We start from the raw sequence: 13,601 nt of genomic DNA on the forward strand, positions 1-13,601 counted from the left end.
ATATTTCTAGGAAGTTTCTCTCATAATAGTCTACTTTTGTAAGTTATATGATAAACTAATCTGACAAAGCTTCACTTAGCTATAAATTTTTAAAGAAAATTATTTCCTCATCTCAGTTTTATGTGACCTGTACATCTATCTTTCATTTAAAAAGTTTGCAAAACAAACTTCTTACCAAGAAACCAAATCTTACCTGGACCTGTCCCATCATGACTAATCAGAACTTTCTTCAGTTTTCCAAGAGAAACAGCCTTAATGAAAAAAGTATCAACCTGTGCAATAAACAAATAAACTCAGTGTCCACTGGGATATTTCTTTTCCATAGAAAAAATAGCATTACTATTAATACTTTATTACTACATTCCTATGCTATTATTATAACTATTACTATAAAAATTACTACTTAATATTTTATGCACAAAGTTCTATATTATGCTTTGTGGGAGACATACAAACATGCAGCAAAACTATAATTCTTGCGTTCCTCAGTCATATGGTCTAACCAAAAGATTTTAGAAATTTAATCAGAACATTTATGTAAAACCTACTATTGCAAATGATAATAACAGCTCACATGGTCTTCTATGTGCCAGACTCTGTGGAGAGCCATTTAATCTTCAGAAGCACATAGGTTTGTACATCTTACAGTGGAAGACATCAATGCACACTGAATTAAATCACTTTGCCCCATGTCAATGTCTTGTGAGTGACAGAGCCAGGAATCAAACCCAGGGAGGCTGCCTGGGTGTGTCCCTCAGTATCTTTCATTTGTAAACTGTATTCAAATACATATCTGTACATCTGTGTTCATGTGACACTTTATAACAAACTGAAAGAGATACAAAGTGTGCAAGTTACAAATGCACATCCAACGAACACATCCATGTACTTGTCCCCACAATATCCTAAGGTGTGGCACATTGCCAGGTGAGCACTTTAAGCTAAAGGAGATGCTCTCTGACTTTCTCCACCCTTTTTTCCTGTCCCTCTTCTCCCCAAAGCAGGCATAGAAGCCAGAATTCCTTTCCCATAAGTCAGACCATGGAAACTAGAACTTCTTTCCCCCAGAGCAAGCTATAAAACTTGATCTAACCATTTCCTACCTTTCTATGTAGGAGCTGAACCTAAAGAAATCCTCTGACCTGCTTGTCTGGTTGTAGATCCTAAGATCCTCATTCTAGGAATCCTGCCTCATAGCTCAGAGGAAGGAACACCACACCAAGAGGCCCAGAGAGATCTGAACAGACAGGCTTTGCTGAGCTTCCCCTCAGTCTGTTAATATTAAATCATACCTTTTGTACAATCATATTTCTACATGGCTGTCCATTCTTATCTGCAAATAAAAATGAACAGTTTTGTTTGGGGCTTCTGGGGCTTCACTCTGAAGGTTCTCATGTCACATAAAACTAACTAAATAAATGCATTATGTTTTCTCTTGTTAACCTGACTTTTGTTAAGGGAGTTGCAGTGATGACCCTTATGATGGACAAGGGAAAGAATCTCACCTCTCACCTGTGGTCAGTAACAGAGCCTGCTAGATCCAAGACACTTCCAGTGGCCCCTTCGCACTCACTGTCTTCCCAGACAGAATCACTCTCCTGTCTTCTAACACTGTTCATTATTGTGCCTGGGCTGTAGCTATATGTAATCAGTCACATAGGGTGTTCTCTCTTCTGCTATTTATACACAATATTATTCCTAGAATATGCCTCTCAGGATTTTTTTTTAATTTTAAAAACATTGGGGATTGAATCCAGGGCCTTATGCTTGCTAGACAAATGCTCTACCACTTAAGCCACTTCCCGAGTCCTGTAGCTTGTTTTTCAGATAGGGTCTGGCACTTTCTCTTGCTGGCCTTAGACCATGATCTTCCTGTCCCCACCCCTGGAGTAGCTGGAATTACAGATGTGATCTACCACACCTGGCCCCTCAGAACATTCTTGAACATGCCTTCTTATGATAGCTGCTTTCATTTCTGTCAGGGAGGAGCTGGGTTATAGGGTGTCACATGCTCAGTTTACAGGAATACTCTCATTTCCTAAAATGCCTACAGCAATGTACACTCTGTATGCATAGTAGATGAGAGTTCAACAAACTCTGCAGGCAAATCAATACTTGCTGTTGTCATTCCTTCTCAGTTTACACCTCTGGCTGTGCATAATGACACTTCATTATTGTTTTCATTGTATTTCTCTGATCATTTATAAGGTAGGATGTTTTCATGTTTTTGATGGGCTGGATATCCTCTTTTGCAAAGCAATGTGTCATGCCTATGTTTTACATTGGGTTATCTTTTTCTTGTTGACTTGTGAGTATTCTATATACAGTCTGTAAATAAGTCTTCTGCCAGTACATAATTTACAAGGTCTTCTTCTATGTGACTAGTCTTTTTACTTTCCTAAAGTACTTTGAGGAACAGAAGTCTTTAATATTAAAATAGTGTAATTTATCCTTTTTTCCCTTCATGCTTAGTACTTCTGTATTTGTCTTTAAAATCTTAGTCTGTAAGTGTACATGTTCATGGCAGCATCATTCAGCTAAAAGGTGGGAGCAACCAAAGTGTCCACTAATGAATGAATGAATGCATAAATAAAATGACTGGCAATATAATAGAGTATTATTCAGCCTTAAAAAGAAGGAAATCCTTTGCTATATGTTCTATGCTATAATGTGCATGAAACTTGAGGGCATTATGTTAAGTGAAATTGGTCAGTTGCAAAAAACAAAAATACATTGCTTTACTTATATGAGATAACTGGTCAAATTCATAGAAGCAGAGGGTAGAACAGAGGCTACCAGGGGTCGGGAGAGGCAAGAACAGAGGGTTGATATTTAATGAGTACAGAGTTTCAGTTTTCCAAGATGAAAAGAGTTATGGAGAAGGACAGTGGTGCTGAATGCACAATAATGTCAATGAAGCTAATGCTGCTTAACTGAACACTTAAAATGTGTAGGTACCTCAAAACATCACGTGGCAAATAACAGAAACACAGTATCCGTCAGTATTTTTTTTAAAAAATGGTTGAGGTGATAAAGTTTATATTACATGTTCTTTATCAGAATTTTGAAAATTTAAATCCTATTTTACCCCCAAGATCATGACAATTTCCCATGTCATCTTCCAGACATTTTATATTTCACATGTAAACCTAAATTTTCATTGAGCTGTTTTGCGGGTTTGATGTAAAATGGGGCCATGCTTTCTTTTTCTCAATATTCAAGTTACTACAAAAATGTACTGAAACTCTTGCTGCAGTGGCTGTGTCTCTGGACTCAGCTCTGCTTCTTTGCTCCTTGTTTTGCTTTGTAGAAACAAGCCATTTTAATCACCTTAACTTTGAAATGAGTCACTATAACTGATACTCCAAAGTCCTCTATATTTTTCTTTCTCAAGATTATTTTATGTGTGTTTGACTCCTTCCATTTCCACATACATGTTAGAATTAGGTTGCCAATTTTTATTTTAAAAATCTTCCTGGGGGGAATTCCAAGATGGCGGCTAGAGGGAGGAAGCAGAAAGCGAGCCTCCTATAGTGAAATCTTGGAGAGATGCTGGAGACACACTTTGGAGGCATAATCACTGAGAAGAGGCATAACTTTGACCCCTCCACACCTCCAGCTGGCACAGAGAATCTCCACTTCATGTTAAATGGAGAAACCAGGAGGGTCCCCGGACTGCCAGTCGCCCATGCCCAGACGGCTTGGGAAGACACGGACCGGTGAGTTTTGTGGTACCGCGGTACTCCCACAGACAAGCCTGGGCCAGAGCAGCATAGCCCCCTGGACAGACTGACCTCCACCCGGGGAAAAAAGAGACACTGAGTAATAAGCAATAAGAACAATAAAGACACGCGGGAAAGAGGGTGGGGCTCCCTGAGAACCGAAGATTGGGGGAAGGGAATCCTTCCGGGAACTGTAAATAAACAAGCCGGGCGGGCCGGAGAGGCTCTGGCGAGAGCGGGGGCACACGCCCAGCAACCAGGAGCGGGAAAGCCTGTGAGAGTGGCGGAGGGAGGAAAACTCCACAGGAGAGGAGGGAAGACCAACTTCTCATGTGAACTGTAAATAAACATGGTGGCTGGCAGGAGCAGCAGCACTGCCCAGTAACCAGGAGCAGGAAAGCTTGTGAAAGTGGTGGTGGGAGGAAAATTCCACAGGAGAGGGGGGAAGACCCACCTCCCACATGAACTGTAAATAAACACACAGGCCTGACAACGCGGGGGCAGTGTCACCTTTCCCAGTGCTTGGAAAGGGGAAAGCCTGTAGCAGAGGCTCCCGCACAGGAGAACTCTGAGCAAACAAAGCCTGCAGGGCCAGGTGAGTGCTAAGCTCACTCCAGAGATCTGCATAAATAACACCACCACCTACAGCAGGCTGACAGCAGCAGGCAGGCAAGCCACAGCTGCAGATACCATTCTCAGAACTGTCTCTAGACTCATTTTTTTCTTTTTCTCCCTACCTTTGATGAGAGAACAACCAAATTACACCCACATGCTGAAAAACTTACTGAAACTGTATTGCATTTGAACTTGGGACACTTGGTGGGGTTTTGTGTGTGTGTGTGTGTGTGAGTGTGTGTGTAGTTTTGTTCTACTTTATGCGTCCCCTTTGATGAGACAACTACAGAACAACATCTGAGGCAACATCTCCAGGATTGGAGACTGAGATGGACACCCAAATTATTAACACTGAAACTTCATTGCATTTGAACTTGGAGGTTTTTTGGTTTTTTGATTATTTGGTTTTTTTTTAATTTTCTATTTTTCATTTTATTTTAATTCATTTTTATATATAGATATTTTTTCATTTACTTATTTTTTATTTTTATTCTTATCTTTATTTTTTATTTTTGATTTTCAATCCTCTCTCTGTCTCTCTAATGTATATTCAGCTTACTGTTGATTAGTACACTAATGCTCCCTGTTTATACCTTTGAAACTTTCTTGTCTGATACCTTTTTCTGTTTTCTCCTTCTTGTCTGTGTATTTGTTTTTTCCCTTTTCTTTAACTTCTTGCTTTCCATCTCAGCTCACCCTTCCATTCTAAATGTTACCATTGTTATTATTACAAGCTAGAAAATACTTAATTGCACACAGTACAGGGACAGTAACAACACCAAAGACAATGACGGGAAGACAGAAAAAACAGGGAAACCAGTTTCCGACAGCAAAAAATTAGTACAGGAACCACAGAAGAATGAAGAAAACAGATACTCAGAACCAGACTCCAACAAAATGAAGATAAACTACGCCAAAGAACCCAATGAAGCCCACAAGAATAATTTAAAAGAAGACATACTACAGGTACTCAATGAGAATTTTATAGAGATGATACTGGATAGGATCAACCAAAATGTACAGGAGACACTCAAGAAATTCCAAGACAACAAAAATAGAGAATTTGAAAAAGCAAAAGAAGAAATAAAGGAAACCATAGAAGCACTGTATAAACACCAAAGTGAAACAGAGAACACTATGAATAAACGGATAAATGAACTCAGAACAAAAATAGACAACATTAAAGAGGAAACCAGCCAGGATATGGAAAACCTCAGAAAAAAGAACGAAACAGAACTGCAAAACAAAATGGAAGGCCAATCCAGCAGAATAGAACAAACAGAAGACAGAATCTCAGAACTTGAAGATGAAATGGTAATTAAAGGAAAAACCAAAGAACTATTAATTAAACAACTCAAGACCTGTGAAAAGAAAATGAAAGAACTCACCAACTCCATCAAAAGACCAAACTTGAGAATCATGGGCATCAAAGAAGGAGAAGAGGTGCAAGCGAAGGGAATGTGTAATATATTCAACAAAATAATAACAGAAAATTTCCCAAATCTAGAGAAACCTATTCCCATACAGATGCAAGAGGCCTCCAGGACACCAAACAAACCAGACCAAAGAAGAACTACTCCACGATATATCATCATTAAAACAACAAGTTCAGAAACTAAGGAAAGAATATTGAAGACTGTAAGAGAGAAAAAACAAGTAACATACAAAGGTAAACCTATTAAAATCACAGAAGACTTCTCAACAGAAACATTAAAAGCAAGAAGAGCATGGGGTGAGATCTTCCGGGCACTGAATGAAAATAACTTCAACCCCAGGATACTCTACCAGCAAAACTATCATTCAAAATAGATGGAGCAATAAAAGTCTTCCATGATAAGCAGAAACTAAAACAATATGTGACCACAAAGTCACCACTACAAGAGATTCTGCAAGGGATTCTGCACACAGAAAGGGAAACCCAACTTAACCATGAAAACACAGGCAGCACCAAACTACAGGAAAGAAAAAGAAAGTAGAGAGTAACCTCACTCTAGGTACACACAATCAAACCTTCAAACAACTAAGACAACTAAATGACAGGAATCACCACATAGCTATCAGTACTAACGCTTAATGTTAACGGACTTAATTCACTCATCAAAAGGCACCGCTTGACGAAATGGATTAAAAAGGAAGATCCAACAATTTGTTGCTTACAGGAGACCCATCTCACCGACAGAAATAAGCATAGGCTTAGGATGAAAGGCTGGAAGAAGATTTACCAACCCAATGGCCTCCAAAAACAGGCAGGAGTAGCAATACTTATCTCTGACAAAGTAGACTTCAAACCTACATTGATCAAACGAGATAAAGAAGGACATTCCATACTAATAAAAGGGGAAATAGACCAAAAGGAAATAATAATCATCAACCTATATGAACCCAATGTCAATGAACCCAATTTCATCAAACATACCCTCAAAGACCTAAAAGCATATATAAACACCAACACAGTGGTTGTGGGAGACTTTAACACCCCATTATCATCAATAGATAGGTTATCCAAACAAAAAATCAATAAAGAAATCCAAGATCTAAAATATGCAATAGATCAAATGGACCTAGTTGATGTCTACCGAACATTTCATCCAACTTCTACACAATATACATTCTTCTCAGCAGCCCATGGAACCTTCTCCAAAATAGATCATATCCTAGGGCACAAAGCAAGTCTCAGCAAATATAAGAAAATAGAAATTATACCGTGCATACTATCTGATCACAATGCAGTAAAAGTAGAACTCAACAACAAGAGTAAAGACAAAAAATATGCAAACAGCTGGAAACTAAATAACTCATTACTTAATGAAGAATGGATCATTGATGAAATAAAAGAGGAAATTAAAAAGTTCCTGGAAGTCAATGAAAATGAAAACACAACCTACCGGAACCTATGGGACACAGCTAAGGCAGTCCTGAGAGGAAAGTTTATAGCCATAAGTGCATATATTAAAAAGACTAAAAGATCCCAAATCAATGACCTAATGATACATCTCAAACTCCTAGAAAAACAAGAACAAACAAATCCCAAAACAAATAGAAGGAGAGAAATAATAAAAATAAGAGCTGAAATCAATGAAATAGAAACCAAAAAAACCATACAAAGAATTAATGAAACAAAAAGTTGGTTCTTTGAAAATATAAACAAGATCGATAGACCCCTGGCAAACCTAACTAAAATGAGGAGAGAGAAAACCAAAATTAGTAGAATCAGGAATGAAAAAGGGGAGATAACAACAAATACCATGGAAGTCCAGGAAATCATCAAAGACTACTTTGAGAACCTATAATCAAATAAACTCGAAAATCTTAAAGAAATGGACAGATTTCTAGATACATATGATCATCCAAAACTGAACCAAGAGGAAATTAATCACCTGAATAGACCTATAACACAAAATGAAATTGAAGCAGCAATCAAGAGTCTCCCCAAAAAGAAAAGTCCAGGACCTGATGGATTCTCTGCTGAATTCTATCAGACCTTTAAAGAAGAACTGATACCAACCCTCCTTAAACTGTTCCACAAAATAGAAAGGGAAGGAAAACTGCCAAACACATTTTATGAAGCCAGTATTACACTTATCCCAAAACCAGGCAAAGACACCTCCAAAAAGGAGAACCATAGGCCAATCTTCTTTTTTTTTTTTATTAAGAATATGGTTTTTATTTTTTTTCCTTTTTCTTTTATTATTCATATGTGCATACAAGGCTTGGTTCATTTCTTACCCCTGCCCCCACCCCCTCCCTTACCACCCACTCTGCCCCCTTCCTCTCCCCCCCTCAATACCCAGCATAAACTATTTTGCCCTTATTTCTAATTTTGTTGTAGAGAGAGTATAAGCAATAACATGAAGGGACAAGGGTTTTTGCTGGTTGAGATAAGGATAGCTATACAGGGCATTGACTCACATTGATTTCCTGTGCGTGGGTGTTACCTTCTAGGTTAATTTTTTTTTATCTAACCTTTTCTCTAGTACCTGTTCACCTTTTCCTATTGGCCTCAGTTGCTTTTAAGGTATCTGCTTTAGTTTCTCTGCGTTAAGGGCAACAAATGCTAGCTAGTTTTTTAGGTGTCGTACCTATCCTCACCCCTCCCTTGTGTGCTCTTGCTTTTATCATGTGCTCATAGTCTAATCCCATTGTTGTGTTTGCCCTTGATCTAATGTCCACATATGAGGGAGAACATATGATTTTTGGTCTTTTGGGCCAGGCTAACCTCACTCAGAATGATGTTCTCCAATTCCATCCATTTACCAGTGAATGATAACATTTCGTTCTTCTTCATGGCTGCATAAAATTCCATTGTGTATAGATACCACATTTTCTTAATCCATTCGTCAGTGGTGGGGCATCTTTTCTGTTTCCATAACTTGGCTATTGTGAATAGTGCCGCAATAAACATGGGTGTGCAGGTGCCTCTGGAGTAACCTGTGTCACAGTCTTTTGGGTATATCCCCAAGAGTGGTATTGCCAGATCAAATGGTAGATCAATGTCTAGCTTTTTAAGTAGCCTCCAAATTTTTTTCCAGAGTGGATGTACTAGTCTGCATTCCCACCAACAGTGTAAGAGGGTTCCTTTTTCCCCGCATCCTTGCCAACACCTGTTGTTGGTGGTGTTGCTGATGATGGCTATTCTAACAGGGGTGAGGTGGAATCTTAGCGTGGTTTTAATTTGCATTTCCTTTATTGCTAGAGATGGTGAGCATTTTTTCATGTGTTTTTTGGCCATTTGAATTTCTTCTTTTGAGAAAGTTCTGTTTAGTTCACTTGCCCATTTCTTTATTGGTTCATTAGTTTTGGGAGAATTTAGTTTTTTAAGTTCCCTATATATTCTGGTTAGCAGTCCTTTGTCTGATGTGTAGCTGGCAAATATTTTCTCCCACTCTGTGGGTGTTCTCTTCAGTTTAGAGACCATTTCTTTTGATGAACAGAAGCTTTTTATCTTTATGGGGTCCCATTTGTCTATGCTATCTCTTAGTTCCTGCGCTGCTGGGATTTCATTGAGAAAGTTCTTACCTATTCCTACTAACTCCAGAGTATTTCCTACTCTTTCCTGTATCAACTTTAGAGTTTGTGTAAGATCCTTGATCCATTTTGAGTTAATCTTGGTATAGGGTGATATACATGGATCTAGTTTCAGTTTTTTGCAGACTGCTAACCAGTTTTCCCAGCAGTTTTTGTTGAAGAGGCTGCTATTTTTCCATCGTATATTTTTACCTCCTTTGTCAAAGACAAGTTGGTTATAGTTGTGTGGCTTCATATCTGGGTCCTCTATTCTGTTCCACTGGTAGGCCAATCTCCTTAATGAACATTGACGTAAAAATCCTCAACAAAATAATGGCAAACCGAATTCAACAACACATCAAAAAGATTATTCACCACGACCAAGTAGGCTTCATCCCAGGGATGCAGGGGTGGTTCAACATACGAAAATCAATAAACGTAATAAACCACATTAACAGAAGCAAAGACAAAAACCACTTGATCATCTCAATAGATGCAGAAAAAGCCTTTGATAAGATCCAACACCATTTCATGATAAAAGCTTTAAGAAAACTAGGAATAGAAGGAAGGTACCTCAATATTATGAAAGCTATATATGACAAACGTACAGCCAGCATTATACTTAACGGAGAAAAACTGAAACCATTCCCTCTAAAATCAGGACCCAGACAAGGATGCCCACTATCTCCACTCCTATTCAACAAGGTACTGGAATTCCTAGCCAGAGCAATTAGGCAAGAAGAAGGAATAAAAGGAATACAAATAGGTAAAGAAACTGTCAAAATATCCCTATTTGCAGACGACATGATCCTATACCTTAAAGACCCAAAAAACTCTACTCAGAAGCTTCTAGACATCATCAATAGCTATAACAAGGTAGCAGGATATAACATCAACATAGAAAAATCATTAGCATTTCTATACACTAACAATGAGCAAATGGAAAAAGAAAGTATGAAAACAATTCCATTTACAATAGGCTCAAAAAAAAATCAAATACCTAGGTGTAAACCTAACAAAAGATGTGAAACACCTCTACAAGGAAAACTATACACTTCTGAAGAAAGAGATTGAGGAAGACTATAGAAAGTGGAGAGATCTCCCATGCTCATGGATTGGTAGAATCAACATAGTAAAAATGTCGATACTCCCAAAAGTAATCTACATGTTTAATGCAATTGCCATCAAAATTCCAATGACATTCATTAAAGAGATCGAAAAAATCTACCGCGAAATTTGTATGGAAGCACAGGAAGCCACGAATAGCCAAGGCAATACTCAGTCAAAAGAACAATGCAGGAAGTATCACAATACCTGACTTCAAACTATATTACGAAGCAGTAGCAATAAAAACAGCATGGTGCTGACACACAAACAGACATGAAGACCAGTGGAACAGAATAGAGGACCCAGATATGAAGCCACACAACTATAACCAACTTGTCTTTGACAAAGGAGCTAAAAATATACAATGGAGAAATAGCAGCCTCTTCAACAAAAACTTCTGGGAAAACTGGTTAGCAGTCTGCAAAAAACTGAAACTAGATCTATGTATATCACCCTATACCAAGATTAACTCAAAATGGGTCAAGGTTCTTAATATCAGACCACAAACTCTAAAGTTGATACAGGAAAGAGTAGGAAATACTCTGGAGTTAGTAGGTATAGGTAGAACTTTCTCAACGAAACCCCAGCAGCACAGCAACTAAGAGATAGCATAGATAAACGGGACTTCATAAAACTAAAAAGCTTCTGTTCATCAAAAGAAATGGTCTCTAAACTGAAGAGAACACCCACAGAGTGGGAGAAAATATTTGCCAGCTACACATCAGACAAAGGACTGATAACCAGAATATATAGGGAACTTAAAAAACTAAATTCTCCCAAAACTAATGAACCAATAAAGAAATGGGCAAGTGAACTAAACAGAACTTTCTCAAAAGAAGAAATTCAAATGGCCAAAAAACACATGAAAAAATGCTTACCATCGCTAGCAATAAAGGAAATGCAAATTAAAACCACACTAAGATTCCACCTCACCCCTGTTAGAATAGCCATCATCAGCAACACCACCAACAACAGGTGTTGGCGAGGATGCGGGGAAAATGGAACCCTCTTACACTGTTGATGGGAATGCAGACTAGTACAACCACTCTGGAAAAAAATTTGGAGGCTACTTAAAAAGCTAGACATTGATCTACCATTTGATCCAGCAATACCACTCTTGGGGATATACCCAAAAGACTGTGACACAGGTTACTCCAGAGGCACCTACACACCCATGTTTATTGCGGCACTGTTCACAATAGCCAAGTTATGGAAACAGAAAAGATGCCCCACCACTGACGAATGGATTAAGAAAATGTGGTATCTATACACAATGGAATTTTATGCAGCCATGAAGAAGAACGAAATGCTATCATTTGCTGGTAAATGGATGGAATTGGAGAACATCATTCTGAGTGAGGTTAGCCTGGCCCAAAAGACCAAAAATCATATGTTCTCCCTCATATGTGGACATTAGATCAAGGGCAAATACAACAAGTGGATTGGACTTTGAGCACATGATAAAAGCCAGAGCACACAAGGGAGGGGTGAGGATAGGTAAGACACCTAAAAAACTAGCTAGCATTTATTGCCCTTAACGCAGAGAATCTAAAGCAGATACCTTAAAAGCAACTGAGGCCAATAGGAAAAGGGGACCAGGAACTAGAGAAAAGGTTAGATCAAAAAGAATTAACCTAGAAGGTAACACACACCCACAGGAAATTAATGTGAGTTAACTCCCGTTATAGCTATCCTTATCTCAACTAGCAAAAACCCTTGTGCCTTCCTATTATTGCTTAGAGTCTCTCTGCAACAAAATTAGAAATAAGGGCAAAATAGCTTCTGCTGGGTATTGAGGGGGTGGGGGGGAGAGGGAGGGGTCAGAGTGGGTGGTAAGGGAGGGGGTGGGGGTAGGGGGGAGAAATGACCCAAGCCTTGTATACACATATGAATAATAAAATATAAAAAAAAAATCTTCCTGGGCTTTTGGCTTGGCAATAAAGCAGCTGATCAATTAGATGAAAGTGAGAAATCTATAATGTCGAGTCTTCCAACCTGAGAGCATAGTACATCTCTCTGCTAACTTAGGTCTTCTTAGTTTTTATTGATAATATTTTGCAACTTTCTATGTAGAGGTCTTGGCTTGGGCACCCCAGTGCCTATTGCAATAGGCACATGGATGGAGTAACCATGGTGGCAGGGGTAGAGGTTGTCCTGTTTGATGTGGCCCCAGGACAGGCCCCCATTTCCACAGCTGTTCTAGCTACCCCTGCTATGGTGCCTTGTCTGTTGACTGAGGTCCCAGAGGGATCCAATCCCTGTTACCAAAAGCTAGAGCCTCTTGAATGCCCACTTGTATTGGCTCTTTCCTTCCCTCACTCTCTCCTTCCTTCAACTATTGTCACCTCCCCCACTACAATCTGCAGAACCTGTCCCCTCTATCTTTGGGAAGCTTCACAAGAAGGTCCCACTTCATAGCTGTGGGTTTATGAGTAACTCTATTTACCTCGTAAATCTCTGCTCAGCCTCTCATACTTCACACTGCCACTTTGACTGGCTTCTTGCTTCTAAAAAGAAAATGGTAAAAAGCTCTGCTGATAGCAGGTTCTCCTCTGCATTTCCCTTCTCTCCAAGGTCCTGGGCTCCCAAGCCCTAACTGCCTATATGGCTCTTCAATGCCTTTAAAACCAATTTGGAAGACGTCTTGTCAAATATTTCTAGTTATCCTCAGCAGCATGCTCATTTGTTACAAACTAGTCTACATCCAGGTAGCTGGAGTAGAATCTTGAGGATTTTTTTTGTTTTGTTTTTGCCGTTCTTCTTTAATAGAAAAATAAAGCAGGACTTACTTACGGTTGCATTGCTTCTAGTTAAGTCCATGTCTAATCAGCCTCAGAATAGTAACATGCACATCCAGAAACAACCTTCAAAGTACTTTCTAGTAGATATCAGATGAACACTTTTGGAATTCTCTGTTTGTGTGTCTTTTGTGAAAAAATTTACAGAAGGACAGGGGGAAGAATTGATGAAGATTTTTCCATTACCTGTCCACGCTGAAACTCGGCTTTGTGGCTCTTGGATTGATGAAGCCTGCGTTTTCCTGAATCTCCCCTGGTGCCAAAGAGGTTGATGAATACGTTGGACTCTGTTTCTGCTCCTGGCCTTGTGCCAGTGTATATGCGAATTTCATAAACCACCACTGAAATGTCAGAA

General features: G+C 39.0%; 1 protein-coding gene across 1 annotated transcript in view; it reads right to left on the reverse strand.

Moving 5' to 3' along the window:
• The window catches only part of Rp1 (RP1 axonemal microtubule associated), a 354,819-nt gene that overhangs the window by 12,547 nt on the left and 328,671 nt on the right, over window positions 1–13,601 (reverse strand). Inside the window, exons 26-27 of the mRNA XM_074066939.1 lie at window positions 13,433–13,587; window positions 194–272 (exon numbers count right to left, since the gene is read on the reverse strand). Coding sequence (XP_073923040.1) covers window positions 194–272; window positions 13,433–13,587 — 234 coding nt within the window. The remainder of the gene's footprint in view (window positions 1–193; window positions 273–13,432; window positions 13,588–13,601) is intronic.

Source organism: Castor canadensis, chromosome 3 (assembly GCF_047511655.1).
Source record: "Castor canadensis chromosome 3, mCasCan1.hap1v2, whole genome shotgun sequence".
NCBI lineage: Eukaryota > Metazoa > Chordata > Mammalia > Rodentia > Castoridae > Castor > Castor canadensis.